At 53.8% G+C, this 25,079-nt stretch overlaps 1 protein-coding gene across 1 annotated transcript; it reads right to left on the bottom strand.

Annotated features, from left to right (window-relative positions):
- Nucleotides 1–16,667: 16,667 nt before the first annotated feature.
- On the bottom strand, nt 16,668–24,518 carry CNGA2 (cyclic nucleotide gated channel subunit alpha 2). The gene is made up of 6 exons (XM_088062511.1): nt 23,988–24,518; nt 23,719–23,829; nt 23,053–23,223; nt 20,725–20,832; nt 20,232–20,338; nt 16,668–19,577 (listed from the first exon to the last, which is right to left on the bottom strand). Exons 1-6 carry the CDS (start codon nt 24,074–24,076, stop codon nt 18,154–18,156), a joined length of 2,010 nt encoding a protein of 669 aa, XP_087918637.1. The 5' UTR covers nt 24,077–24,518; the 3' UTR covers nt 16,668–18,153.
- Nucleotides 24,519–25,079: the final 561 nt, after the last annotated feature.

Genomic DNA, 25,079 nt, shown 5'->3' with positions numbered 1-25,079 from the left:
CCAGGCATTGCCACGAAGGAGAGAGGTTTCTGGCAGAGTGGAGCCAGGCTTTCAGCCCCTGGAAGGTGCTGCTTCACAAAGGACCTCAGCAACTGCCACATGTAGGACCAAGGAGATGCCTTGTGACACCAGCCAGTTCTCATGGAGCTCTTTGGTTCCTTTTGTTCCTGCCATCTCCCATGACAGAAAAGAGCTGATTCCTTTCCTGTTAGCAGCCTAAAATCATGGAATCACATGAATGGTTGGGGTTGGAAAGGACCTTCAAGATCATCTCATTTCTTCCCCCTGCCATGGGCAGGGACACCTTCCAGTACCCCAGGTTGCTCCAAGCTCCATCCAACCTGGCCTTGGACACTTCCAGGGCTGGGGCAGCCACAGCTGCTCTGGGCACCCTGTGCCAGGGCCTGCCCACCCTCACAGGGAGCATTTCCTGATACCTAATCTCTAGAGATGCCTGCTCTGAAGTTCAAACAGTGGCTGTAATGCAATGAGGAGTCTGTCCACCCTGTCACAGCACTCCCAGCATGAGCCCTTTCCTCAGCAGTGCAGCATCTCCCCAGGACACATCCCCACTGCCTGTCCTTACCCCACACATCCACCAGCCCACCAGGAGACACCCCACTTTCCAGTCTCCTCCTCTTTTCTCCCCCCAGTACCACGGGAGGAGCTCTCAGTCACCAGAGCTGCTCTCTGCCATGGCAAGAGCAGGATCTGAGCAGCAAAATGTAGGAGCAGGTATTTATGGATGTATCTCCTTTAACCATCAGAGCACCTGGCCATGTCTCACCAGTGCTGGAAACAAGGATTGAGCTGCCACATTCCCATGGAACAACAGTGATTAAACCCAAGTGATGGCCCCAAACCTTTTTCCAAAGGCGGGGGAAAATGTGATTGGAATTTGGTGGTGTGAAAAGGTGTCTGTTTGATGAAATGGGAATGAAGAGGAAATCCATCAGGGCTCTTCTTCACCAAGTCCTCTTGGAACAAGGATAAGAGAGGGAAGGAGAATTTGTCTAATAAGAGTATTAAAAGCAGTTTTTCACCAGTGTACACTCTATGGCTCTTAATTCTTGAGAAATGAGTTTAAGCCCTGCCTCCCCCAGCCCAGCCTTGGTTGTGAACACAGCTGGCCAGGCCCAGCCCCTCAGCCTGCCCCGCTGGCACTGCAGGTGCCCAGGAAGAGACTGGGAGCAGCTCTCAAGCTGCTGGTTTGCTCTCAGACATCCAGAGCAGGACAATTAACCTGCAATACTTGCTCAGACAGTGCCTCCCTGTGTGTGTGCTCCACAGCTACACACCCAAAGCGAAACCTGAGCCCGGGATCTGCACTTACCTGGGCAAACATTTGTTTTGTGCTCTAACAGCAAGGTGAGTGTGCTATTCCCCTGTGTAAACATCAGCTCCTCAGACATAAGCACTTCTGAGCTGTGCTGCTCTCCTCTCTTGAAACAGCCGCTTTCCACATGAAATCTGCTGCATTCTCCTGTGTCAACAGAGCCAGTGCTCTAGGCTGTCCTGGGCTGCTCTGAAATGCCTCTTGTCTTGGCTGGGAGCAGTCCGAGGGTATTTGTTTATCCATTTTTAGATGCACTCTGCTCCTTCTGCCATCTCAGTAGATGGGTCTGCGAGGTAGGAGCAGGAAGAAAGGATGATCAGCAGCACAGACACAGAAGGAAAATGGCTAAAACACACTGGGTTTATCCTCCCAGGCTAACGTGGCACCGGTCTTGAAAGGGAAAGGCAAAGGGATTAAAGTAGTTTCCTCTCTCTGGTCTTAGCACTGATGCTCCCTGGGAGATGGTGACCAAAGCAGGAACATGTGGGAGGACCCAAAAGGAGCCAAAAGTGAGTCCTGGAATAGGAGGAATGAGGCTGGAGGGAAGGTGCCAGCAGAGCTCCCTGCAGGGCAGGTTTGTGACCCATCCCGGTGTCTCATTTGTGACCTGGTGGCTTTGGAGCTGCTCTGGGGCCAGGAGGAGCAGGTGGAGCTGCACAGCCCAGCAGCCAGCCTGGGACAGCTTGGAGCCCACTGGGAGGGGAATGGGGAGCACAACGTGCAGGGCTCAGGAGCTGGGGGTTAGGAGCAGCTGTTTCCACTGCCCAGCAAGGGCTCGTCCATGGGACTGGCCAAGGAGGAAAATTATCTACATCAATGAGTCCAGGAAAGCTTTGATAAACTCTGAGTGTGACAGAGCACCTGAGGAGGAAAAAAATGTCAATGGAGTCTAAATGTCTTCTCAGACACTCAGGAAACCCCTTCAGCCTCAACAGATGGTGGCACCACACAAGCCCCCAGCTGCTGCTGTTTTCACTGGAAAACATTTTTGTCATGACTTCTCCCCCTGGTTTTAGGCTCCTGTCAGGACATGTTTGGTGATGTGTGGGTGAGTTACCACCATCCAGCCCACTCTGGATGCTCATGTGGATTGCTCAGCTATTCTGAGCTGCCTGCAGTGGTCTGGGACAGGACTGATGGTCCTGTGTCTCTGCTCTTCATGTTTCTGTTGAGATGTAAATGCACAGAATACTGAAATGAGCCCACATCAAAGAACTGGGCTGGGAAGGAGAAATCTCCTGTACCTCCTGTAGCACCCCATGCCACAGGATGGGCACTGTCCTCTCCCTATAGGTAGGGAAGCCAAGAAAAGTAAAATTATTTGCCCAGGATCACTCATCAGAAGGCTCTGCACATTCAGGAGAGTTCAAAAGGAGCAGAGAAGGGCACCTGAATGAGCTGGTGAGTGGAGGACACATGGTATAAAAGCATTGTAGAAGAACAGAGCTTGCTCAGCCTTGATAAAGCAAACTGGCAGTGATGTGATTTTTTTTTTTTTTTTGTCTATAAATACACCTGGAGGCCAAACACCAGGGAGGCGGGGGGAAGCTATTTAAGATGAAGGACGATAGTGGTACGTGAATACATCCATATTTATGATTGAGGAAGTGAAAGAGCAAGTTATGGGGAGAGAGAAGGGAGAAATGAATGACCTGAAGGGTAGGCAGAGGAGCTCCAGGCAGGGGCCGAGCAGGAGCTGCCTCTCCCAGGGGAGGATTCCTGAAGGATCTGCCTTGCAGAGCTCAGGGTGCTCACCTTTCCTGCAGGATTGGACAAGCCTTGGCACCAAGTGGGAGAAGGGGAAGCAGGAGCAGGGTTATGGAGGAGAGGAAGAGATGTTCAGTCCCAGCCTGAGCAGGGTGTTCAGGGAGCAGGGGGGAAGAAGCTGCCTGCCAAACTGCCCCTCACCATCAGCAGCAGGAAAACAGGTGCCTGGGCCCACTGGAGAAACTGATGCTTCATCCTCTCATCCCCCAAGGCTTTCCACACACACTTGGCAGGTGCTGGGAAGAGTCTTTATGTTCCTGGGCCAGCAAGAGGTACAGATCCCCCCAAAATGTCACCAGCACAGCAGCCCCAGCACCCCTCTGTGCTCTGCCGTCCTCCTGGCTCAGAAGCAGAGCCAGACATTGCTTTCTCACCCCCGCTTCTAGCAGCAAGCTGGGATTTCCATAACCATTAAAAACAAGCCTTTGTTATTAGCCCTGTGAATTATTTATCCTGTCATAATTAATGCAGGAGCGTTAAGGGCCGTGGCAGAGCTCCCCAGCTCGCCTGTCAGCAAACACCACTCCAGCCCTGCTCACCACTCGGGCATTAAATATGCATTGGGGCTGATAAATGGCTCCAGCACGCTGATCACTGCCAGGCTGTCAAACAAAGTGCCCTGGGCATGGACCCTTCCCTGGGGAAGGGCTGTGCTGTGATAAACTGGAGGTGGCAGGGGAGGGGGGCAGCTCCCAGGGGGCACAGGCTCATCCCCCCCTTCCAGCTCTTCCCGTCCCCTGCTCTTACCACCGAGCAGAGACACCTTCCTGGGGGTGGTATCTGAGCCATCACCCCCCTCAGGCTCTGCATTCATGTCTGGCCCGCTCTGTTTTCGTGTCAGGTTTGGGGAAGATTAACCCCTCCGAGTCCTCCTTGCTTTTCAGAGATGCCAGCTGGGCTGCAGGGCTCCAGGGACCCTGACCCCAGAAGGAGATGCCCACTCTGCCTGAGCCTCCCAGGGCCAGGAAGGGAAGGGGTGGACTCCTCTGCCTCGAGTGGCTTCACAGGTTTTCATCAAATGCCTGCAAAGAAGGAGGGAGATGGGGAGTAGCTTGCCTAATTAATAAAACAAGAAGAAATCAACAGCTGCTATGAAGCTGCTGAACTCTTTTGCTCATTGCTCAGACCAGCGTTTTTTAAGAGGTAAAGCAATTCCAGAGTTCGAGACTTTCTCAAAGTCAGCAGGCTCTGGGGCAGAGAGCTGTGCTGGGAACCTGGGGAGCAGGATCCCATGAGGACAGGTATCACAGGACACCACAGGGACTCTGTAACAAACTCACTGATCGTCAGCTTGGTGAGAAACTAACCAAATGCAGGCCTAGTGCAACAAGTCAATCTGCCAGGGATCAACACCTGGATGCTGTTACTCCTCATCCCACCAAAATCCCCTCCCATTAACTTCCCTGTGTCAGGCTGGCTCCTCCAGGACACTCTGTACCTCAGCACCCCAATGCTGCTTCGTTTACACCTTTTTCCTTTTCCAGAATCCACTCCTTATAGATGACAGTGGCAGGGTCCAGAGAAAAGCTGGTCTCAATAACAGCTAAGTTGATTTAAATCCAATATACGAGTACAGAGCACACAGATTTGAACAAGGGTCTGTAGGAGCAGCAGTTTTGCAGTCTGGCTCCATGAAATTTCTCCAAGCAGCCTTTCCCTGGCTACAGTGGTGCCGGAGAAAGGATTATTCCAGAACATGACATGAACTGACTCTACCATGGAGGTCTGAAGCCACTGGCAGGAGTGGAGCTGCTCCCATCCCACCACTCAGGGGGTTTAAAACAAGGAGGGGCAAAAAGAAGCATTACAACTTATTGTGTGGGCTAATCCTGGCCCAGCAGTGAAGTGCACTTAAAATGACCCTTCTCTCACTTGATGTTTCTCTTATTCGAGGATCTTTCTGGCTCCAACATCTATTTCTCTGTCAACAGCCCTCAGTGCATCTTTCTTGCTATCTTTAGGCTCAGATTATTGATCCCTCGTTCCTATCTATCCATCTCATTCTTTTGTGCCTATTCCTGCCTGTCACTCGATTTACTGCAGGACACCTGTCCTGGTTTACAATGTGCATTTCAGACCCTTTTTTCCACATTTCCCCTTCCCTAGTGAGGAGGAACACGAAGCAGGGAACTGCTGGGCAGCCTGCAGTGCCCACCCAGCTGGGAGATGAGCAGCCTGGCACACAGAGCTGCTTTCTGTCCAGAAGCAACCCCCCTTGGCAGGGCTTGAACATCCCCTCCACCGCTCCTGGGAGGGAGTTAAATATAAACCAGGCACCGGAGCTGTGGTGTCAGACCTTCCACCCTGCAGCTCCTGCTGTGACACTCCTTATCTGAGGAGATTAGTCTCTGTCCTGAAGCTGCCTCTGAATCCCAAACACCAGCCATACCCTTGGAGATAAGGGCATCCGTGTCAGCGGCCTCAGTGCTCCGCACTGGCTGCCGGATCACGGCAGAGCAAGGAACAAGGAAAGGCAGATGAATGGAGAGGGCAAAAAAAGACTGAGGAAAGGGGCAGGATGAAGGTGTGCCCTCAAAGCTGCTCTGGTTTTGTTTTCACCTTTCATGTCTCAAAAGGTGAACTGGGGAAAAGAGAGGCCAAGAACAAAGCCCCATCACTTACCCTGGCTGGTTAACTCATTATCCTTAATGTGTGCCATGCTGTGGCAAGCAGAACAAGGTGAAGGAGAAGGATTTTCTGTCTCAGAGCAGGGAAATAAAGCCCCTCCCTACTCAGCAGACAGCCACTTTTCAGAGTTTAAGGTAATGGATGCCCAGACTGCCCAGACACCCCTCCCCAGGGCTTGGCAGGGCTGAGACCCTCACAAAGGGAAATCCAGATTTCCTAAGGATGGTTTGTAACTATAAAGCACCCTGCCCTCCAGGCAGAGCTAAGCAGGGACACACACAGAGTGTGGAACCACCTGGAAAAGCGGCTGAGAGACCAGTCTGAATGAGACTGAGGCCTCAGAAAACCTCAGGGAATCCCCAGATCCTGAACTCACCAAGAGTACAAGGTGGAGCAGCGGCAAAGGCTGAGGGGGGAACATGCAGCTCCATGAAAACACAGCCAAGGGAACTGCCAAACCTGACACCCCTGAGTGGGAGCAGATACACCTCAGGGCAATCATTGCCAGAAAAGCTTAGGGGTTTGCACTGGAGCCTGACCTGTAGGATATGATCCATGCACAGCACTGCTGTGTCCTGAGTCACAGAAGCCTCATGCAGTAGAAATCTCAGGGCTGAACCTCATGGCCTAAAGCAGCTGAGGGGCAGAAAAGCTGCTCTCTCTCCATTTCTCTGCCTGAACCTCCACATTGCCCCTGCTTGGGCAAGCAACACGCAAAGACACTGATGCAAAAAACACTTTTTGTCCTTCTGACAAAGCCACAAAAGAGAGAGATGAGGAAACAGCCATTTGTGGCAGACAGAGACTGAAGAAGATTCATGCCCCCAGTAAAAGTGTCTCCACACTGCAGTCCCAGCAATTCAAACAGAAATTGTTTTTACAGGAAAAGGACAATAACAGGGAGGCTGCAAGGGCGCATCTGTATTTAAGAAGTCCTGTTGGGTTCTTGGGAAGAAAAGGAAAAAGGGATGTGATGCTCTGGCTCTGGGTATTCCAGTGTAAAACCACAGCCCAGAACTTCAAGTTCACATTACTCCCATGCTCTTTGCAAGCTGCTGGCATTTGAAGGTGCACACTGCACTTCCCAAGCAGGAGCTTCCCCACAGCCCTGCTTGGTGCTCTCTGGCTGGCTCCCAGGCACAAAAACTGGGGCCAGGATGGGTGAGGGTGCCCTGTCCTGCAGGGATGCTCCAGTCAGGCTTCAGCAGCCTGCACAGCAGTGGGCACTCACCAGACCCCTCTTTTCATGTCTCCTTGTCCCATCCCCAGCAGCAGCACAGGTGAAGGGAGCCAGATCCTGCCTGACTGTGCAGATTCTCCTCCTCCCCCATCAGCCAGCACACAGCTCATTATTGCCCTTTTCCCATTCTGAGCCTGTTGGCACCTCCAGTGTCACCATGTGCTGCAGTGGAAGAAGTCCACAGCCCCAGGACACGAGTCTCACTTTGCCAGACACATCTCACCTTCAGTGAGCTGGTCCCAGCAGCTCTTCCCTCTCCTGCTGCCCGAGCTCAGGCTGTGTTAAATGTTGTCATAAGTCACCTCCAGCTTTCCTGCACAAGTGCAGCTCCCACAGGGTGGGGAAATCCTTCCAAGATTCCCCAAAAGTGCCTTGTCTGACCCAACTGCTACAGCAGCCAGCAGCTGAAACAACCTAAAACCTCATCCCTGCAGAGCCAGGAGCACAGAAATCTGTGGCTCTGTGACAGGCCCCAGGGGAAAGCTGGGATGGGAATAGGAACAGGGGAAGGAGGCACGGACACCTCCCCTCCAGCACATTGTGGTTGCAGGGGTTTCTGCTGGGCTAAAAGGTGCTCCAACATGAAGGGAAGGGAAGGGAAGGGAAGGGAAGGGAAGGGAAGGGAAGGGAAGGGAAGGGAAGGGAAGGGAAGGGAAGGGAAGGGAAGGGAAGGGAAGGGAAGGGAAGGGAAGGGAAGGGAAGGGAAGGGAAGGGAAGGGAAGGAAGGGAAGGGAAGGGAAGGGAAGGGAAGGGAAGGGAAGGGAAGGGAAGGGAAGGGAAGGGAAAGGGAAGGGAAGGGAAGGGAAGGGAAGGGGAAGGGAAGGGAAGGGAAGGAAAGGGAAGGGAAGGGAAGGGAAGGGAAGGGAAGGGAAGGGAAGGGAAGGGAAGGGAAGGGAAGGGAAGGGAAGGGAAGGGAAGGGAAGGGAAGGGAAGGGAAGGGAAGGGAAGGGGTTACTCAGCCTTAATTAGCCTCATCACATATTCATCTGGTAATTCCTCTGATCTAGAGAGAACGTTAGCAGCATCAATACAACTCATCTGCTGCACAGCAAAGTCATGAGCTGCCATGGCAGAGAGCAGTGCAGAACATCCTGTGCTGCAGCCAGAGGATGAGTCCAGTGGGTCAGTGCACAGAACTGCATCAGCAGCTGGGGGTCACTGGAGCACTCCCCAGTCCAGACCAGAGCTGGGTTTGGAGGTGGCAGCTGAGAAGTGTCCTGGGCTCTGGAGACAACATGAGCTGTGCTGGTGAGCAGGTGGGAAACACCTCAGCCTGGGGTCTGCCAGCAGCAGAGCCTCACCATCCTCCTGGTCCAAGACTGAGGCTGGAGAAGGAAGAGGAATAACAGCCTCCATGCAAACAGGTCTGTCAGCCTGAGCTCCCCCAGGCAGCGCAAGCTCTCTGTGCCTGACAGAAAGCAATCAAGCCAAGGCCGGCTTACAGGGAACCTTTGCCATTGCTTTGCAGTAGAAAGATTTCCATAAACTGCTGGTTTGGTTGTTTTTTTCATGAGACATTTTGTCTCAATTTGTCTTTCCCTAAAGGTCATTCTCACAGACAGCAGCCCACTGGCGCCCATCAGTCAGAGGCTCTGACAAGCCAGAGGATCTGTCAGACCACATTTTGCCTCCCAGCTACATTCAAGGTTTTACATTCAACATTTTTAATTCCCCTAATGGAGTTTTCCCTTCAAGGCTAGCGCACTATCAGACACCAGAGAGCACCAGCAAGGCAGAACTTGGCACAGGAGAAGTCTTACAAACCATGTTACAGCCAGGGAAATGCAGGTGGCCGCAGCAGGAGAGCTCAAAGCAAACATTGGGTAAGAGGGTACAGAACAGCCCCAAATTTATGGGCTGCCAGATAAAGGTGAGGTACACAGGGATCACAGAAGCTTGAAGAGGAGTCAGACTCTCTGTGTCCCAGGTGAGCAGGCAGGGGAGAGCATCAGGAGATGGCAAAGCCTTGTCTGGAGCAGGACATGGCTCTGTGTCACCTGCTGGCTGAAGAGCTGGCAGGAGACCCTGGTCACGGAGGTCCTGGTCCTCCTCCAGCCCCGAGAATGGTGAAGAAACTCCACAAGAAACTTGTTCTGCTCCTGCCAGTCCTTCTGGAGGGCAGCACCCCAGCCGGGACTGCAGCTGGATGACCAAAAACCGTGCACATGGCAGCATCAGCTCCAAGAAGAATTGCATCAGCACACAGTGTTAAGTGTAATGATTTACACTTCCTTTTGCTGAGGTGCTGGAAGGCAGGCATGAACCCTGCCTGGGCACCCAGAAACCCAGATTTATTTCACTGAGGGTGTGAAGAGTGGCTCTGGGATACCTCAGGACAGTGACCTGCACCTGGGCACCAGAGACAAGGTAAGAGGGACAATGGGCTCACTGTGGAGTTCACTACCATATAATTGTTCAAAATCATGGTATAAATAAATGATTTAAAAGCTGAGGAAGGGTGAACCCCCTAAGGCCCCAGAATAAGCTGCAGAGGCAGCATTACAAGCCTGAGTCTTGAAGATGTGGGCAGAGATCCCCACATCTCAGGGATGGCAATGCAAACTTGTGAGCTGAGCAGAATTCCCCTCAGGGATAACAGGAGCTGTCCCATGGGTGTGCAAGGGAACAGAGTCAGTCAAGTCAGATGCCACATGAACTTGCAGGCCAGTGAAGAATGAGATGAGCAAAAAGCCTGTTGAAAAATACATAAAACCTGTCCCAAGTGGATTCCAAGAGGAAGAAGAAACCCCCATGGTGAATGGCACAGTGCTCCTGGCAAAAGGCTGAGAAGGGTGATGGCTTCTTGTCCCTTCTGGAGCCCAAGGTACCTGGGGGAACCCAGGGGCACAGGGGAAATCCTGGCTCTGGCTCACACAGCAGCTCCAACTGCAGCCCTGCTGATGGCATTTGTTAGCTATTGATTGCACAATCAATGGGCTGTCAGTGCTAGTAGCATTTTAACTGGACTAATAATAACAACAGCTGTTCATTGCATTTTTGGTTAGATTGTTAAAACTTTTAATTGGACAAACAATAAATTCTGGGTTTGGCATAAGAGGGTGTATTTTGGTAGGTAACAACCCCCAGCTGAGCTAACACATCTCTGTCCTGCACCACCTCCTGGTGGGGGATGAGTTCAGGGTATCTGATTGCAAGGAAAAGCTCAGCCCCACCCCAACCTGATGCACAGGTCCATCCCTGTCTGCTTCACCTCCTGCAGCCTTCCCCAGGCTGCTCCTGGGGACAGATGTGACAGGTACCATCCTGGGCACAGCCCCCCCAAATTCTGCCCCAGCGTGGGGCTGCTCAGCCCTGGCAAAGCCCCTCTGTGTACCCAGGACAGCTTCACCTTTTCAGTCCAGAGGGTTTTCCCACCATGAGGATACAGAGGAGATTGGCCAGCCAGCACAGAGCTGGTTAGCCCCAGGTGCCTCATCTCAAGTAGAGACTTCATCCAGCTTTCCCCAGCAGTCCAAACAAGCCAGGCATTTCTCCATCTCCTCTGGTGCCCTCCTTTGCAACTCCTCTGACCCCCTGGCCCAGTGATTGGCAGCATCTCAGGGCTTCCAGGGGCAAGAAACAGCCTGTGCTCACAGTCCACCCAGGGTAACAGTTCACCACAGCATTCTCACTTTTAATTTGCTTATCCAAGCAATAAAGCAGAGATGAGGAATGGCAGCTAATTAAAAGTATCGATTCATGTGGCACTCAAAAACTCCCCGGACCAAGTCAGGGCAGGGAAGGAGGGATGAAGAGCCTGGAAGAGAACAGAGGACAGCAAGACTGCAGTGCTGCAGGCAAGTGCATCCTTGCTCCCTGTGATTTCCTGCACAGGGAAGATTCCTCAGCTCTAACAACCCTCTCCTACAAGTCACCATCCCTAAAACACTGTGTCTTTTCTTTATCAGAGAAATCTCCAAGATTCCCATTCCCTCAGCTCCATGTGAATCCTCCCTTGACATGCCCCATGTATTTTTAAGGCTGGCTGACAGCAGGCAGACAGCCCCCCAGAAATGGGGGGGGAACACAGTCAGGATGTGTTTCTGCAGTGAGGCTCTCAAAGGTCACCGCTTGCAGAACCCTCTGACCTTCACATCAGTGCACCAACACATGGGAGATGTTTGTCTTTGTGACTCAGGTACGTGCAGGACTCGCAGGGTGCCTGGGGCCAGGAAATCCAGACAACTTCCAGCTCACCTGCTCTGCCCACCATGGCACAAGATGGTTTTTGAAACCAAAGTTGGTGCCTGTCACTCCCGTGGGAATGGGAAAGATGGGGGCCATCACCAGGGTCTCAGGTGTCTGCTGTGGCCAGGTGTCTCTTGGCAGAAAACTGATGGGAATGGATTCAAACTGAGAGTAGGTTTAGATTAGCTATTAGCAAGAATTTTCTTTTCTGTGAGGGTGGTAAGGGACTGGCACCAGAGAATCTGTGGCTGCCCCATCCCTGGAAGTGCTCAAGTCCAGACTGGATGGAGCTCTGGGCAACCTGGTCTAAGGGAAGGTGTCCCTGTCTCCAGCAGCAGAGTTGGAACCAAATAATCTTTAAGGTCAACCCAGGCCATTCTACAGCTCTATGAAGATGAAGATGCTCATGACCAAACAGGAGCTGGGGTTGCCTAAGCCTGGCTAGCGTGGGTCTGTCTGGAGGGGAAGGTGGCTGCTGAATCCTCACTTCCCACAGGGGAAAAGCTTTGCATCTCAAGAGACGAGCCAAGTGAGGAGCATCCAGACAGTGCTGTGCCAGAGACAGAGCTGGGAGCAGACTCAGAAGCATCCACAGCCACTCATGAGGTAAGAAACTGTCACTCTCTTCTTGCTCTTCATTACCCATTCCATCATCTCTCCATCCCTCTGTGTCACACAGCTACTGACAGCTGTCCTCATGGGATCATAGACGAGCCAGAAACTGACTGAAAGCTTGCTCCCTGTCCTTCTGACCTCACACAGCAAGCAGATGCTGCCATGGCCTGGAGTACCAAGCGAGCAGAGTTCCCAACTGCATCATCACCATCCGAGGACTTAGAAGCAAAGAAGAACCTGCAGGAAAGGACTTGTGCTCTGAATATGCTCCAAAAGCTTCTCAGAGAAGTGACAAAGTACCTTCTCATTTTTAAAACTGCCCTGGCAGCCTTCTCAGTGAGGTTTGCACCCACATCATGGGCACAGACCCTGGGGGTTCTCCATCCTCTGCCTGTGGTGTTTTCAGTGCTTCCTCTGAGCTCTGTGGGCACTGCAGGCGCAGCTCAGGCTCCTTCTGCTCTGCTTGCTCTCCTGTATTCCCCAGCGAGCAGCCTGCTCCAGCCAGGCCATTGCAGACCACCCTGCCTCGCCCAGCACTCAGGCAGCTCTTCCCAGAGCACAGCCAGACACAGTGTGGTCCCTTCACAGCACCCCTGCCCCCATCCCACACCACAGCTGGGGATCACAGTGCTGGAGGAGATCAAAGATCCTGCTACGACTGCAGGTAATCCATCCAGGCAAGCAGGCAGAGGGATTCACTCTCTGTGACAGACTTTAGCTGGCTCCACAAAGGATAAACCTAAATCCTCTCCTGTATTTCCCCTACACTCTCCAGTCCAGAAGATGTAATATGACATGTGGCCAAGACCAAAAGGCAACGTTTACGAGCATGCAGGGCTGGGCTGAGGAGAGCACCAGGGAGAGCCCCACCATGGGACAAGGAAGCCTTCACCCTCAGAAACCCCAGACTTGTGGGTCAGGGGGAGAAGGGCTGTTGGGAAGGCATCCCAGGATCTTCCATTCCATCCCTCCAAGGGAGGTGGTTGAGATGGCTTCACCTCCTGCTCACCCATCACCCTGAGCTGCTGTCATGGCAACACACGCTTGGATTCAGGAAGGAACAGGTACTTCTGCTTGTTTACCCAAGAAAAGAGGCAGCATCATGGTATTTTGAATGGGAGAGAAGGAGGGGAGCGAGCCAGCAGCCAGCACAGGAGCTCAGACAGGCTGGCCTGGACCTGCACGGTGTGCAGCCTCCTGCCACCCACAAGGGGCTGCAGCCTTCATCCAGTTTGGCTGTGCTCTCTTTGGCTGGGAGATGTGCTCGTGGGGATGGTGGCAGTCCCCACACCACACCGGGACCCCACATGAGGACGGGGTGACAGAGGGCTTTGGCTGCACAGGACAGGACTGGGACATGCTGAGCACTCAGCACCAACTGTGCCTTCCAAAGAGGGGACCACGCCTCAGAGAGCTCCCCTGACACTCACCTGGGGCTGCAAAGGAAACACAGATTGCCCAGCACCACCTCTGACAGGGCTCATGCCTTCCCCAGCCATTTCCCAAGAGCAGCCCCAGGGCATGGCACATCCAGCATCAGCCACGAGAACAAGCAGGGTGCAGAGCCTTTCCTCTGGAACCTCACTCCTACCTGCAGGAGAAGCAGACTGTGTCCCTGATTTGATTGATTTCAGAGCTCCTGAATGCAAAGGAGCCTGAGCAAGATATTTCCCCCTCCAGGAAACAGCTGCATGGGAGGCTGGTGACCTTCTACACCACCTCCACATGCCAGCCCCTTGAGAACGGGTGGAATCTCATTTGCAGCAGCCCTCTGCATTCAGTGCCTCACTCCTGGGATAGCAGCACCAGCAGCAGTCCTGGTTCCCCTGGGTGCAGAGGAGGCAGGAGCTGAAGGAAGAAAAGCTGTCTAGGGAGCTCTAAAAGAGGCCCATGCTGGAGGGTTTGGAGATGCCTCCAAACTTTCCTGATTTTCAAGACATTTGTGTCCAGCCAGCCCATAGGAGAGTCACAGTGTGGTCAGGACGACAGAGCAAGACTGGAGTTTGCCCCTGCGCTCCACACCATTCCCCTGGCACACAGATCTCACCAGGTTGAGCCTGCTGTGCTTCAGGCTTCGTGCCAGACCCTGGGCTCAGGGCCAGACCCTCTCTGCAGTCCCTAAATCCACTGGTCCAAACTCACACAAACCTTGTTTGCAGCTTGCTGACCTGACTTAGCTCTGGGGAGTGGGCAAAGCCAGATGGTCTCCTGCGCTGCAGCCTTGCTGTCCACCGCCTAAGCAGAGGTTATCTGGGGGCTCGCTCACCACCAAAATCACCTCCTCATGAACACCCGAAGAAAAACAAAAAGCAGGCAGCTGGGAGGCAGCAGTTATCACCACTGTGTCCTGGCAGGCTCTCTCCATTTTCCCCAGCTGTGAAATGGGTACTTGCACTTCCCAGAGGTGGATGAGAGCTTTTTCTGGGTATCATCCAGTGACGATCATTTCATTCCTGGAAGCGATGCTCACAGGGGAGGGAAACCCAGTGTGGCACAGTGCAGCTATGGCTGATTCACCTGAGTATCCCAGGCTTTTTCCTGCAGCTCTGTTACAGGCAGGCCAGGTCTGAAGATGCATCCTTTGATAGCAGAAAACATCTGCTGCAGATGCCAGGGTGCTTCCCTGCTCTGATGGGTGGCTGCCTGGTGAATTACACATTTCCCTGTGGCACAACCTCTCCCAAAGTCAAAATATTTGCTCCACATTTGATGTCTCCCATCCACAATGCACAGATGAGAAAGCCCCCTGTAGAACAGAAGCTATCTTTGGAGAGAGCTAAAAGAAGGAAATTATTAATAATGTATGGACAAGGCAGCTCAATGCATTGTGGCACAGGGGCACGTGTCTGCAGGGCGCTGAGCAGACCCTTACACTGGGGTTTTCCTCCTGGATACCTTTGCTCCCCATCTCCAGGGGAGCCTTAGGGAAAGCACCTGTAAAATGGGCAGCAGCCAAAGCTGGATCTGCTGAGCCCCATGTCCGCTCTGCCGGGAATTTAGGCAGCCTGCAAGTGCAGCTGTGCCATTGTGTTCTTCCCTCCAACATCTGCCTGTCCTGCTCACTGGAAAAAAATCATGGAGCTGCTGCTAATTTCATTAGCAGGCCCGTCAAGCTGTTCATCAATCCATGATTTCCTGGCTGGCCGCCTTGAGGAAGCAAGCGGGATCTGCTCTGAATTCACAAAGCCATCCCCTGGGGTCATTTGTCTGAAGGCTTAAAATTTCCCGAGTGCATTATTATCTCGGATTAAAACTGGAGGAGGGAGGGGGCTTGATTGGTTTTTCCGCCCATCCCCGGGAGCAGGGCAGAGCTCCCAGAGCTGTCCCAGAGCTGCCCTTTGCGGGGCCGGGGCAGCGATGGAGCAGAGCCCGCGGAGCCGGAGCAGCTGCGGGGCGGAGGAAAAGGCATCGAGAGACTCTCGGGGTGGCCTTGGCAAAGGCTCGGCTTTCCGCTCCGGGTGGGAGCCCGCACCCAGGGTCCCGCAGGGAGGGTCCCGCAGGGAGGGTCCCGCAGGGAGGGTCCCGCAGTGAGGGTCCCCTCGCCCGCACGGCGTGTGGCACTGAGAGCCCCCCACACGGAAATGTCACACTGAGGTCCCCCAGCCTGGGGTTGTCACACTGAGGGTCCCCCACACGGAAATGTCACACCGAGGTCCCCCCACACGGGGATGTCACACCGAGGTCCCCCCATCCCGAGGTTGTCACACCGAGGTCCCCCACACGGAGATGTGTCACCGAGGTCCCCCACACGGGGATGTCACACCGAGGTCCCCCACACGGGGATGTCACACCGAGGTCCCCCACACGGGGATGTCACACCGAGGTCCCCCCACACGGGGATGTCACACCGAGGTCCCCCTGCCCGCACTGAGGGCCCGGCCCGAGGGTCCCGCGCGGGCGCGGCGGTTCCGCGGCTCACAGCGCCCTCTGCTGCCCGCCCGCCGCAACCGCAGCGCCGGGAGGTGCGGGAGGGAACGGGAGGAGCGGGAGGAGAACGGGAGGAGAACGGGAGGAGAAAGGGAGGAGAAAGGGAGGAGAACGGGAGGAGAACGGGAGGAGAACGGGAGGAGAAAGGGAGGAGAACGGGAGGTGCGGGAGGAGCGGGAGGAGAACGGGAGGTGCGGGAGGGAACGGGAGGAGAACGGGAGGAGAACGGGAGGAGAACGGGAGGAGAACGGGAGGAGAACGGGAGGAGAACGGGAGGAGATCGGGAGGAGAACGGGAGGAGAACGGGAGGTGCGGGAGGAGGGGGAGGAGAACGGGAGGTGCGGGATGGAACGGGAGGTGCGGGAGGAGAACGGGAGGTGCGGGAGGAGAACGGGAGGAGAAAGGGAGGAGAACGGGAGGAGGACGGGAGGTGCGGGAGGAGAACGGGAGGAGAACGGGAGGAGAACGGGAGGTGCGGGAGGAGAACGGGAGGAGAACGGGAGGAGAACGGGAGGAAACGGGAGGTGCGGGAGGAGAACGGGAGGAGAACGGGAGGTGCGGGATGGAACGGAAGGTGCGGGATGGAACGGGAGGAGAACGGAAGGTGCGGGAGGAGAACGGGAGGTGCAGAGGGGTAGGGCGGTTTAGGACCGGCTCTGCAAAGAGGAAGCTGCAAATCCATGATCAATATTCCCAGGAAAAGGGGAATGTGGGAGCCGTGGCTCGTGGCATTATAAGGAGTAGCAGAACTGCAACTACACCAACTTCAGCCAAGAGCATCTTGGTCATAAAAGGAAAAAAAAAAAAAAAACCAAAAAAACCAAACAAAAAAAAACCCAAAAAACAGCACATGTACAGTTTAATTCAGAGATGACAAAAAATCTTTTATTCTTACCCCAACTTCTAATTTTGGTAATGTAACCGTTCCTACCCCCACAGTCCCAAAAACAAGGCCTTTATTTTTAAATGGAAAGCATTCATATGAAATGCAGAGGCAGTTTTAGATTGGAAGGAAAGAAAGAACAAAGGCAATACCCTCAGTTTTCCACTATGAACCCTTCTGGGTTGATATTTCCCAACGTGTCCTCCCATCATTTCAGCCAAACTCTTGGCTCAGGTTGACACAGAACATGAATTTCCTTCTCCACCAAATACTCTCCTGCTTGGTACCAGCCCAAGGCCACCTCACAGGTGCAGTGGGCTCACAGGCCCAGAACCAAGAAATGAGGTGTCCTCCTCCAGTCCCAGCACCTGCCCTGTACCCCAAGGCATGGGTGACAATGCTGCTGGCACTGCTGCTGCTGCTTGCAGGGGTTTGGGGGCTGTTCCTGCACTGTTCCCCTCTCCACCAAGCTGCTCACACCGTGGAGCCGCCAGGGCTGCAGCACAGCCTGGCAGAGCTTTGCTGGCACTTGCAATGGTGCCACGTTTGCATCCTCACACGTGGCCCTGTGGCTTTGCCACTCATGTCTCCTCCAGAAGGCAGGGGCCTCTGCAGCCTGCAAACCCCCAAAACTCCCACTGGGTACAAGAAAACCCCCTGCGTAAGAAAATAAATGTGTTCTGCACTCTCTCTGAGCTACCCACAGCAGAGCAAATACGGGCACAGCTGGCTCCCACCATGGCTTTGTTCCTTAGAAACATGTCATTCCAGTCAAACCTCTCCTGGCACATCTGGCTGTCGTTGGATGGAGGAGAGAGACTCTCTCTGTCTGATTTGTAGCACTGCCAGCACTGCACCTCTGCACGTCCCTTGTCACCCAAGACATCCACAGCCCAGATGGGGATCACGCTGCTTCCACAGCCTTGGGAATGCTGTTCCCAGGAGGGTGCAGGGCTCAGGGCACCAAAGCACCTGCACCAGGTGTCCCCTGACAGCACCAAATAACAGAAGAGAGAGGCAGGCAGGAGGCAGAGGATGCAGACCCTGCCAGCTCAGTGCCCAGCCTCAGCAAGGGTGGGGAGCAGGGCAGTGACAGTGACCCAGACAAGCCTCTCCCTTTGCAGACGTCTGAAGCACAGTTTGGCCTGTCCTAGCTGAGTTTGGGGACTGTGAGTAAAGAGTTTCTGGGTGCAGAGTCCTAGCTGAGTTTGGGGACTGTGAGTAAAGAGTTTCTGGGTGCAGAGTCCTAGCTGAGTTTGGGGACTGTGAGTAAAGAGTTTCTGGGTGCAGACTGGGCAGTCTTTGCAGACACTCAGTGAGGACTGATTACCTGAAGTGAGTTACAAAGGCTGGCCCAAAAGGCAATGAAACAAGTGACATGTCAGAGGAGGAGCCAGGGCAATCCCCTGATTTGGAGCCACCTCAGGGGCTGCCATCAAGGCAGTGCCAGCAGCAGCACCAAGGACCTGAGAAAAGGCCCTGGCAAGGCAGCCACAGGGTCTGCCTTGTGAAACAGCAAACACTGCCTCAGCACAAGGTCAGACATCATCCAGCTGACTCTGTTCCCCCTCATTGCATCCCACCAGGTGAAGCTTTCTCCTCATCCTCAAACAGACTGTCTGAGCTATCAGAGAAGAAATCCTCCACTTCCTCCTGCCTCATCTTGGACTCCAGAGCAGTGATGCGCTGCTTGAGCTTCATCTGGGCATCGTTGTACTCAGTCAGGAGCCGGCCAAAGCGGGTATGCAGCATGTCCAGGTTCGAGGCCACCCTGTCCAGCCTCTCCTCCATGCTCTTCCCTTCTGTGCTTTCCTCTGCAGCTGACTCATCCAGCAGCCCTTCCTTGATTAGGATCTCCCTGCCACGCTCCTCCAAGATCCTTTTGGCATCAGGGTACTCTGTGATTGCTTCCATGAGATCTTCCTTTGACAGGCAGAAGAGATCAGAGTAGCCCAAGCTGCGGATGTTGGCTGTGCGCCTGTTGCCCATTTTGCTCCCTTTGATGTTGAGGATGCTGATCTCACCAAAGCAGCCCCCTGCAGTGAGCAAAGCGTACTGTGTCATCCCATCATCCGCCACCACGGCCAGCTTGCCCTCCTTGATGATGTACATCTCCTTCCCGATGTCCCCTTTGCGGCACACGTAATCCCCCGGGCTGAACACCTGAGGGCGAAGCTTCAGCACCAGCTCCACCAGCAGCCCTGCCTCGCAGTTCTGGAAAATCCTCACCTTCTTCAGTGTCTCCAGGTGAACGTTGATGGCAATCTCTGCCCTCAACTTATCAGGGAGGTTCTTGAGGACCTCCCGTTCGTCCACTGCCTTCTTGTTGGTCCACAGGTAGTCGAACCACTTGATGACTTTGGTTTCCAGGTCTTTGCTCACCTTGCGGAACTGCATGTAGTGCTTGATGGCATCGATTTTGGCCTGGAACTCCGCCCTGGTGGCGTTCATGTTGGATATCATGGAGCCCACGTTCCCCACGATGGTGGCGAAGATGAGGACGCCGATGAGGAAATCGAAGATCACAAAGAGGTACTCTTCATCCCGCACAGGGGGAGGCGTCTCCCCGATGGTGGTCAGAGTCAGCGTAGACCAGTAAAGGCAGTAGACGTACTCCCGGGTCAGAGAGCCGTACTCAGGGTCTGTGACATTGGGATAGACCCAGCTGTCCTCCCCGAAGCCTATGGCCTTGGAGATGGCATAGTAAATGCAGGCATTCCAGTGGATGATAATCAGGATGTAAAGAACCAAGTTGCTGATGCGGAAGATGTTTGGGTGGCTGGTTCTGGTCTCGGTCCTATCGAAGAACTCAAACATGCGGGAGAAGCGCAGCAGCCTGTTAAAACGCAGCTCGGGGCAGTGCAATCCCACCAAAAAATAGGCCAGGTCTGTGGGCAGGGTGGAGAGAACATCCAGCTTGAACTGCAGCGTGTGGATGTAGTTATCCCGTAACTTCTTCAGGTCCTTAACCAGGAGGCCCTGTTCCAAGAATCCTAAAGAGAAGCAAATTACAGGATTATCTTGGTTTAAGTTTGGCACCTCTGCAGGTTTTGTGAGCACCTGAGCAATAGTCTGTGATATGCATAAATACACAGGGTCACCCAAATATTACCAGTTCCTGCTATACTCAGTTTGTTACCACTCAAGGCCTTCATCTGGCAAAAGCCACCCAAAGATATCACTCAGGGGTTTAGTCTGTTGCCATGAAGAAAAAGGAACACAAAGGTTTCCATCCTCCAGATCATGAATTATTGCAGTTCTGACAGCAAACGTTCAGCCAAGTGCTGCCTTCCGAGAACATTAAATTCTACCATTTTTCCATGCAGATAATTCATTAGCTGAACTGATGCAAAATCAGAGATACAGACCTTCAACTACGCCTGAATACTAATAGTAATGCAGGTAATTTTGTACAATTATTCAAAGGTGAAGTTGAAAGCTGGGATGATTAATCTTTCATATTGAAACTTGCTCCATTTCTCAGATCTTCTAATTAGATTCTTTCTCTGGAGACTGCTTCATAAAAGTGAACGCCAAGGTAGGCAAAACCCTCCTTCTAATGGGACTGGATGGATTAGGCCTGTCCCTTGCAGCTCATCTCCACTTTTAAGGGATGAAAGGAAGGCCAGGATGCTGCTCCTGCTCACCTGTGTGCAGGCGGATCACTGTGTCCCCGAGGTAGAGAGCATCTGAGATGTAATCCAACACCAGCCACAGCACAAAATAGGTCTTTTGCAGGTCAGTGAAGCAAGCCCTGGAGGAAGGCCATCAAACAGGGTGTGAGGCCACAAATCCCCACACCTTCTCTAATTATTACAGTTTGATATAGGCTGATCCTGAGGTACCCAACTCTGCAACAGAGCTTGGCCACTGGGTACGCTCCTCTTCTAGGAGTTAAAACTCCCTGCTCTGAAAAATCTGCCCTCCCTTGATGAAAATAAAGCAACATCTTGAAACCACCTCCCAAATGACCCTGAAACCACAGCCCTTTCCAGCTGGGCCAGAACTCACAGTGACAGTGGAGGGTCTCTTTCAGTGCCCACCAGCCCCAGCACCATGAGTGTCAGCTTGGTCCTGGCTGAGCCACAACAACCAGGTGACCAGGAGGGTCAGAGGAACCCCAAGAACCTCCCAGCTCACCTGGCTACGAGCAAGCACCAGTTATAGAGGACAGGAACTGCAATCACAGCCAGCCAGTGGTAATACCCGTCCCCTGCAGGGTCCACCACAAAGAACTGCCATTTCCTCCTGGAAGCAGAGAGAAGAGACAGAGCTGGCAGTGTCTGTGGAAAACAGGGTTGGAAGGAAGCATTGGAGCCACATCCTTCACCCCTTGCACCCCACTGCCTCGAACAGAGCTGCTTGGGTGCCAGTCAGAGCCAAAACCATTCCCAGCAGTGCCAAATGCCAGCACTGTTTAAGTTCCTTTATCCCTTAAACTGAGCAGGGAAAGCAGCAGAAGTGGAATCTGTGGGATGGTGAGGCAAAGCAGGTGGCCCACATGACACAGCACCCCAGTGGCTGCAGAGCCAGGAACAGATGAACGGAAGAGGGTGATCAGAAAAGTTCTTGAGACGTGACACGACATTACTTCTCCCAGGTGAGGGAGGGAGCGGTGCCAGGCAGACCTGAGGAGAAGATTAAGTGGAGCAGGAAGGGAAGTGTGCTGCAGATCAGTGGCAGCACCAGGAGGGGCTGCCCAAGCCCCAGAGCAGTGGCCCTGGGGGCAGCTGGCATGGCAGGACTGCCTCCTGTGCCTCCTGCAGTCTGCACAGCCCGGGCTCCAGCCTTTGAACTGCTCCCAAGTGTTTGATCCTGCTCGTCTTGGGACTCTGAGATAAGAAGTGTGTGCTCCTGTTGCCAGATTCACTGGGGAAGAGAAACTCTGTGGCTGGGCTGATAGGCTTATAGCTGCTGCAGCCTGGTGGGGCAAAACACCCTCTCCCTCCTTCCTTCCCTCCCTCCCTCCAGCTTTTGAAGATGAAAAACTCCCTCCAGTGATAGGGGAAAAAAAACAACCCACTTGCCAACAAATTGCCCATGCCCACCCCATTATTTTGGCAGCTTCAAAGGCAGAAGCCCTGCCTGGAAGTCTCCTTTCCCTGGAGTACAGGCAGTGCCTGGAGTGTGGGGACTGGCACTCGGCACAAAGCCAGCCCCAGTCCCTCATGTTCACCCTCAGTGCACCCACAGACAAGTGGTGATCTGGCCTCCCCATTAAAAGGGTTTGTTTTTAACCAGAAAGTGCAAGTTGAACATTTGTTTTTCGAGAGAGGCACCCTGCTCCATAGGGCATACAGCACTGTATGCATACACACAGGGGAAGCTCTGACTCACCTGCAGCCAGCCCAGACAGCTGTAGCACCCACAGCCACTAATAACCTGTGATGCTGTTAATGATGTTAGTAACTTCAGCTTTAAATCACCAGTGATGCCATGACAGTGGCCAGAATTACTGGTATTACACTGAGAGCAGGGCCAGGGCTGGAAATACAGGGCTCTGGGTTAACCCAGGAAGAGGGAATAATCATCTGCCTCTTCCCAAAGGCTTTGCACTCAGGCCTGGAGCCGTGGAACCTGCCATGGCCGTGGGCAGCAGCACACATGTGGGATTACCAGACTTGGGGCTCTTCTTACTTGTGGAGCTGAGGACCCAGAAAACTCCAGAAGTTCCCACTCTACCTCCAGAAGACATGAGCAGCCCTTTCACAGAACACTTCAGCTCCTTCTAGTCAGGAACAAGCTCCCCTTAACCTCACAGTATTTTCTTCCAGATACAAGGCTCAGATTGTTTTTCTCCTACATAAAACAATTATTTCTCGGTGTTTTAATTACCATGTATAATGGTAGGGTCCAGAGCAGTCTGTGAGCTTTGCCCTCTAATTAGCCAGCAGAAGAAAAGCCAGGTTATTGCTTCTCACCAGGAGTGTGAGCTGAGGAGATGAAAGGGCTGCATTTGAAAGAGCCTTTTCAGAAAGCTGCTCTTTGTGGGGACACAGGCAGCAAACACACTCCTTTCATCCTGAAGATGATGAATGAGACTGGCAAATCCCACAGATTTGTGGCTCCTGGGTGGGATGCAGTGGTTGCTGGGTGGAGTCCTGCATCCCTTGGCTTGTGTCCAGCCCCTCATATGCACAAGCTGCAGGTGCATCTAATCACAGAGCCAGGGCTGGCTCCAAACACAGCCCTAGTGTGGGACTGGTATGAAACTGGGGAGGTCTGACGTGTTTCCCACCAAGGCATGGACCAGGAAGGAGAAGACCCCATGGCTGAGGGACAGGCCAGGTCTCTTCCACAGGGACAGACCACCAGGTCCTGTGTGTCAGCAAAACAGCCCAGCAGAGCCAGGCTGGCTGCCAAGACAGGGGCAGGAGGGACCCTTCCCACCCACTCCACTCCACTTCTTTCCCATCCCCACTGGCAGCCCCCCCAGTTCCAGCTGGGACCGCAGGAAAGGGATCCTACCTTTTGTTTAACTTCTCAGCCTCCTCATCCTCAAGTTCGTCGCCAGCACCTGCAGCCACTGTCAGGAGCTCGGGGCCTTGAAAACGCTCCAGGAAGGGGTCTGGCCTCTGCTGCTCCTCCTGCAGGCTCTTGTTGGCCCAGCTCCTGAGCACCAGCACCAGCTGAACTACCCTGGACAGGCCAGGGAGGCAGACACAGGAGTTGTTAACAGAGCAAGGACAAAGCAAAAGCTTCAGAGTCATCAGGGGAGCTACAGCTGGGAAGGAAACTCTTGCAGCTCCCTTCCAAGCACTAGAATGTCTTTTTTTACCCCTTTTAGTGATGATGTGGGACCAAAAACACACAAGCAATAGAGACCACCCTGATAGAGTTCCACAACTTCTACCCCAGGCCTGCTGTCATTGCCACAGGAATATGAGGAATCTGTGACTGAGGCAGAGGGAGGCTGCCTGCAGGGAAAGGAGCCTCTGAGCCCAGGGGGGTGAAGCCATCCCCTACCAAAACCCTCTCCATGGCCACTGGGGCACAGAGAGCAGCATTCACAGACACTCATCCCTGCATCCCACGAATTCCACACAGCAGAAGGGGATCCTGACCCCACAGAAGGCCCCAGTGTCAAGGCCAGGCACAAAAGGCTCACCCCATGCCAGTGGCACACACAAGTACCTGGCCAAGGCTCCCTGGCCTTGGAAAGCATGGTCAGCCCTCTGCTCCCCCCCATCCAGGCTGGCTCCTCTCTGCAGCTCCGAGCTGGTGTCATCCTGGGCTGAGCAGGTCCTGAAGTGGGGAAAAGGGGGATCACATCCACACTGTGCCACCTCGGCACTGCCAGGTGCATAGGAGGAACCTGGCAGCAGAGACTGGGCATCACAAACCCCGTGCCACGCCTTTCCCTCCCCTGCCCAAACCTCAACCAAATCAGGGACCAGCCTGACCTGCTGGTGCTGAGCCCTGTCCCCTCCGTGTCACCCTTGGGCTGGTGGTTGGCTGGGGAGCTGTGCAGACCATTGCTCCTCGCCAGCATCCTCAGGGTGAGGAGACCACGGGCACACACCCTACCCCAGGGACCTGCAAAAAGCACAAAACAGCCACAAGAAAACACATGCAGGACACATCAAGTGGTTTGAACACAGAAATCCAGCATGGCGTGGGAAGAGAGGGTCAAATACCACGGTGTGGGCCCACACCATGTTTCCCAACACCTGCAGGAGGAGTCCTGCAGGGCATTTTGTTCTCTCCAAGAGATCCCACAGCTGCCTGGGGCCGTGAAAGATGCTCTCCTCATCATCCAGGCTCCGCATTCATTGCCAGAGGAATACCTTTTTTTCCTTCTCTTCCCTGTTTTTTCCCATCTCTCCTTTGCCTTTCCTACTCTCCTTGCCTTCTGCTGCCTGGCCTTCCCCTTCCCATTTCTCTCCTTGTGTACTCCTCCTTTCCCTGCCCTGCCTGCCCTTCCCTTGCCTTGCTTTTCCCAGTCCAACCCCTCCTTTACCTTGCTTGCTTTCCCCTCTCTTGTCCTTCCTACCCCTCCTTTGCCTTGCTTTGGGTTGCCTCACCTGGCTTCTCTTGTCTTACCTTCCCTTTTCTACCTCTTCCTTTCCTTTCCTTGCCTATCCCACCCTTTCCTACGTCCCCCCTTACCTAACCTACCCCACTCCTGCCTAACCTATCCCATCCCCCTCCTACCTAACCTAACCTAACCTACCCCACTCCTGCCTAACCTCCCCCACTCCTGCCTAACCTATCCCATCCCACTCCTACCTAACCTAACCTAACCTACCCCACTCCTACCTAACCTACCCCACTCCTGCCTAACCTACCCCACTCCTGCCTAACCTACCCTACTCCTGCCTAACCTACCCCACTCCTGCCTAACCTACCCCACTCCTGCCTAACCTATCCCATCCCACTCCTACCTAACCTACCCCACTCCTACCTAACCTACCCCACTCCTGCCTAACCTACCCTACTCCTGCCTAACCTACCCCACTCCTGCCTAACCTACCCCACTCCTGCCTAACCTATCC

This window comes from Pseudopodoces humilis, chromosome 15 (assembly GCF_049639895.1).
Source record: "Pseudopodoces humilis isolate 2021_Gansu_Grassland_sample_001 chromosome 15, ASM4963989v1, whole genome shotgun sequence".
In the NCBI taxonomy this organism is placed as follows: Eukaryota; Metazoa; Chordata; class Aves; order Passeriformes; family Paridae; genus Pseudopodoces; species Pseudopodoces humilis.
The sequence above is the reverse complement of the archived record's forward strand: the minus strand, read 5'-3'. Positions and strand labels throughout refer to the sequence as shown.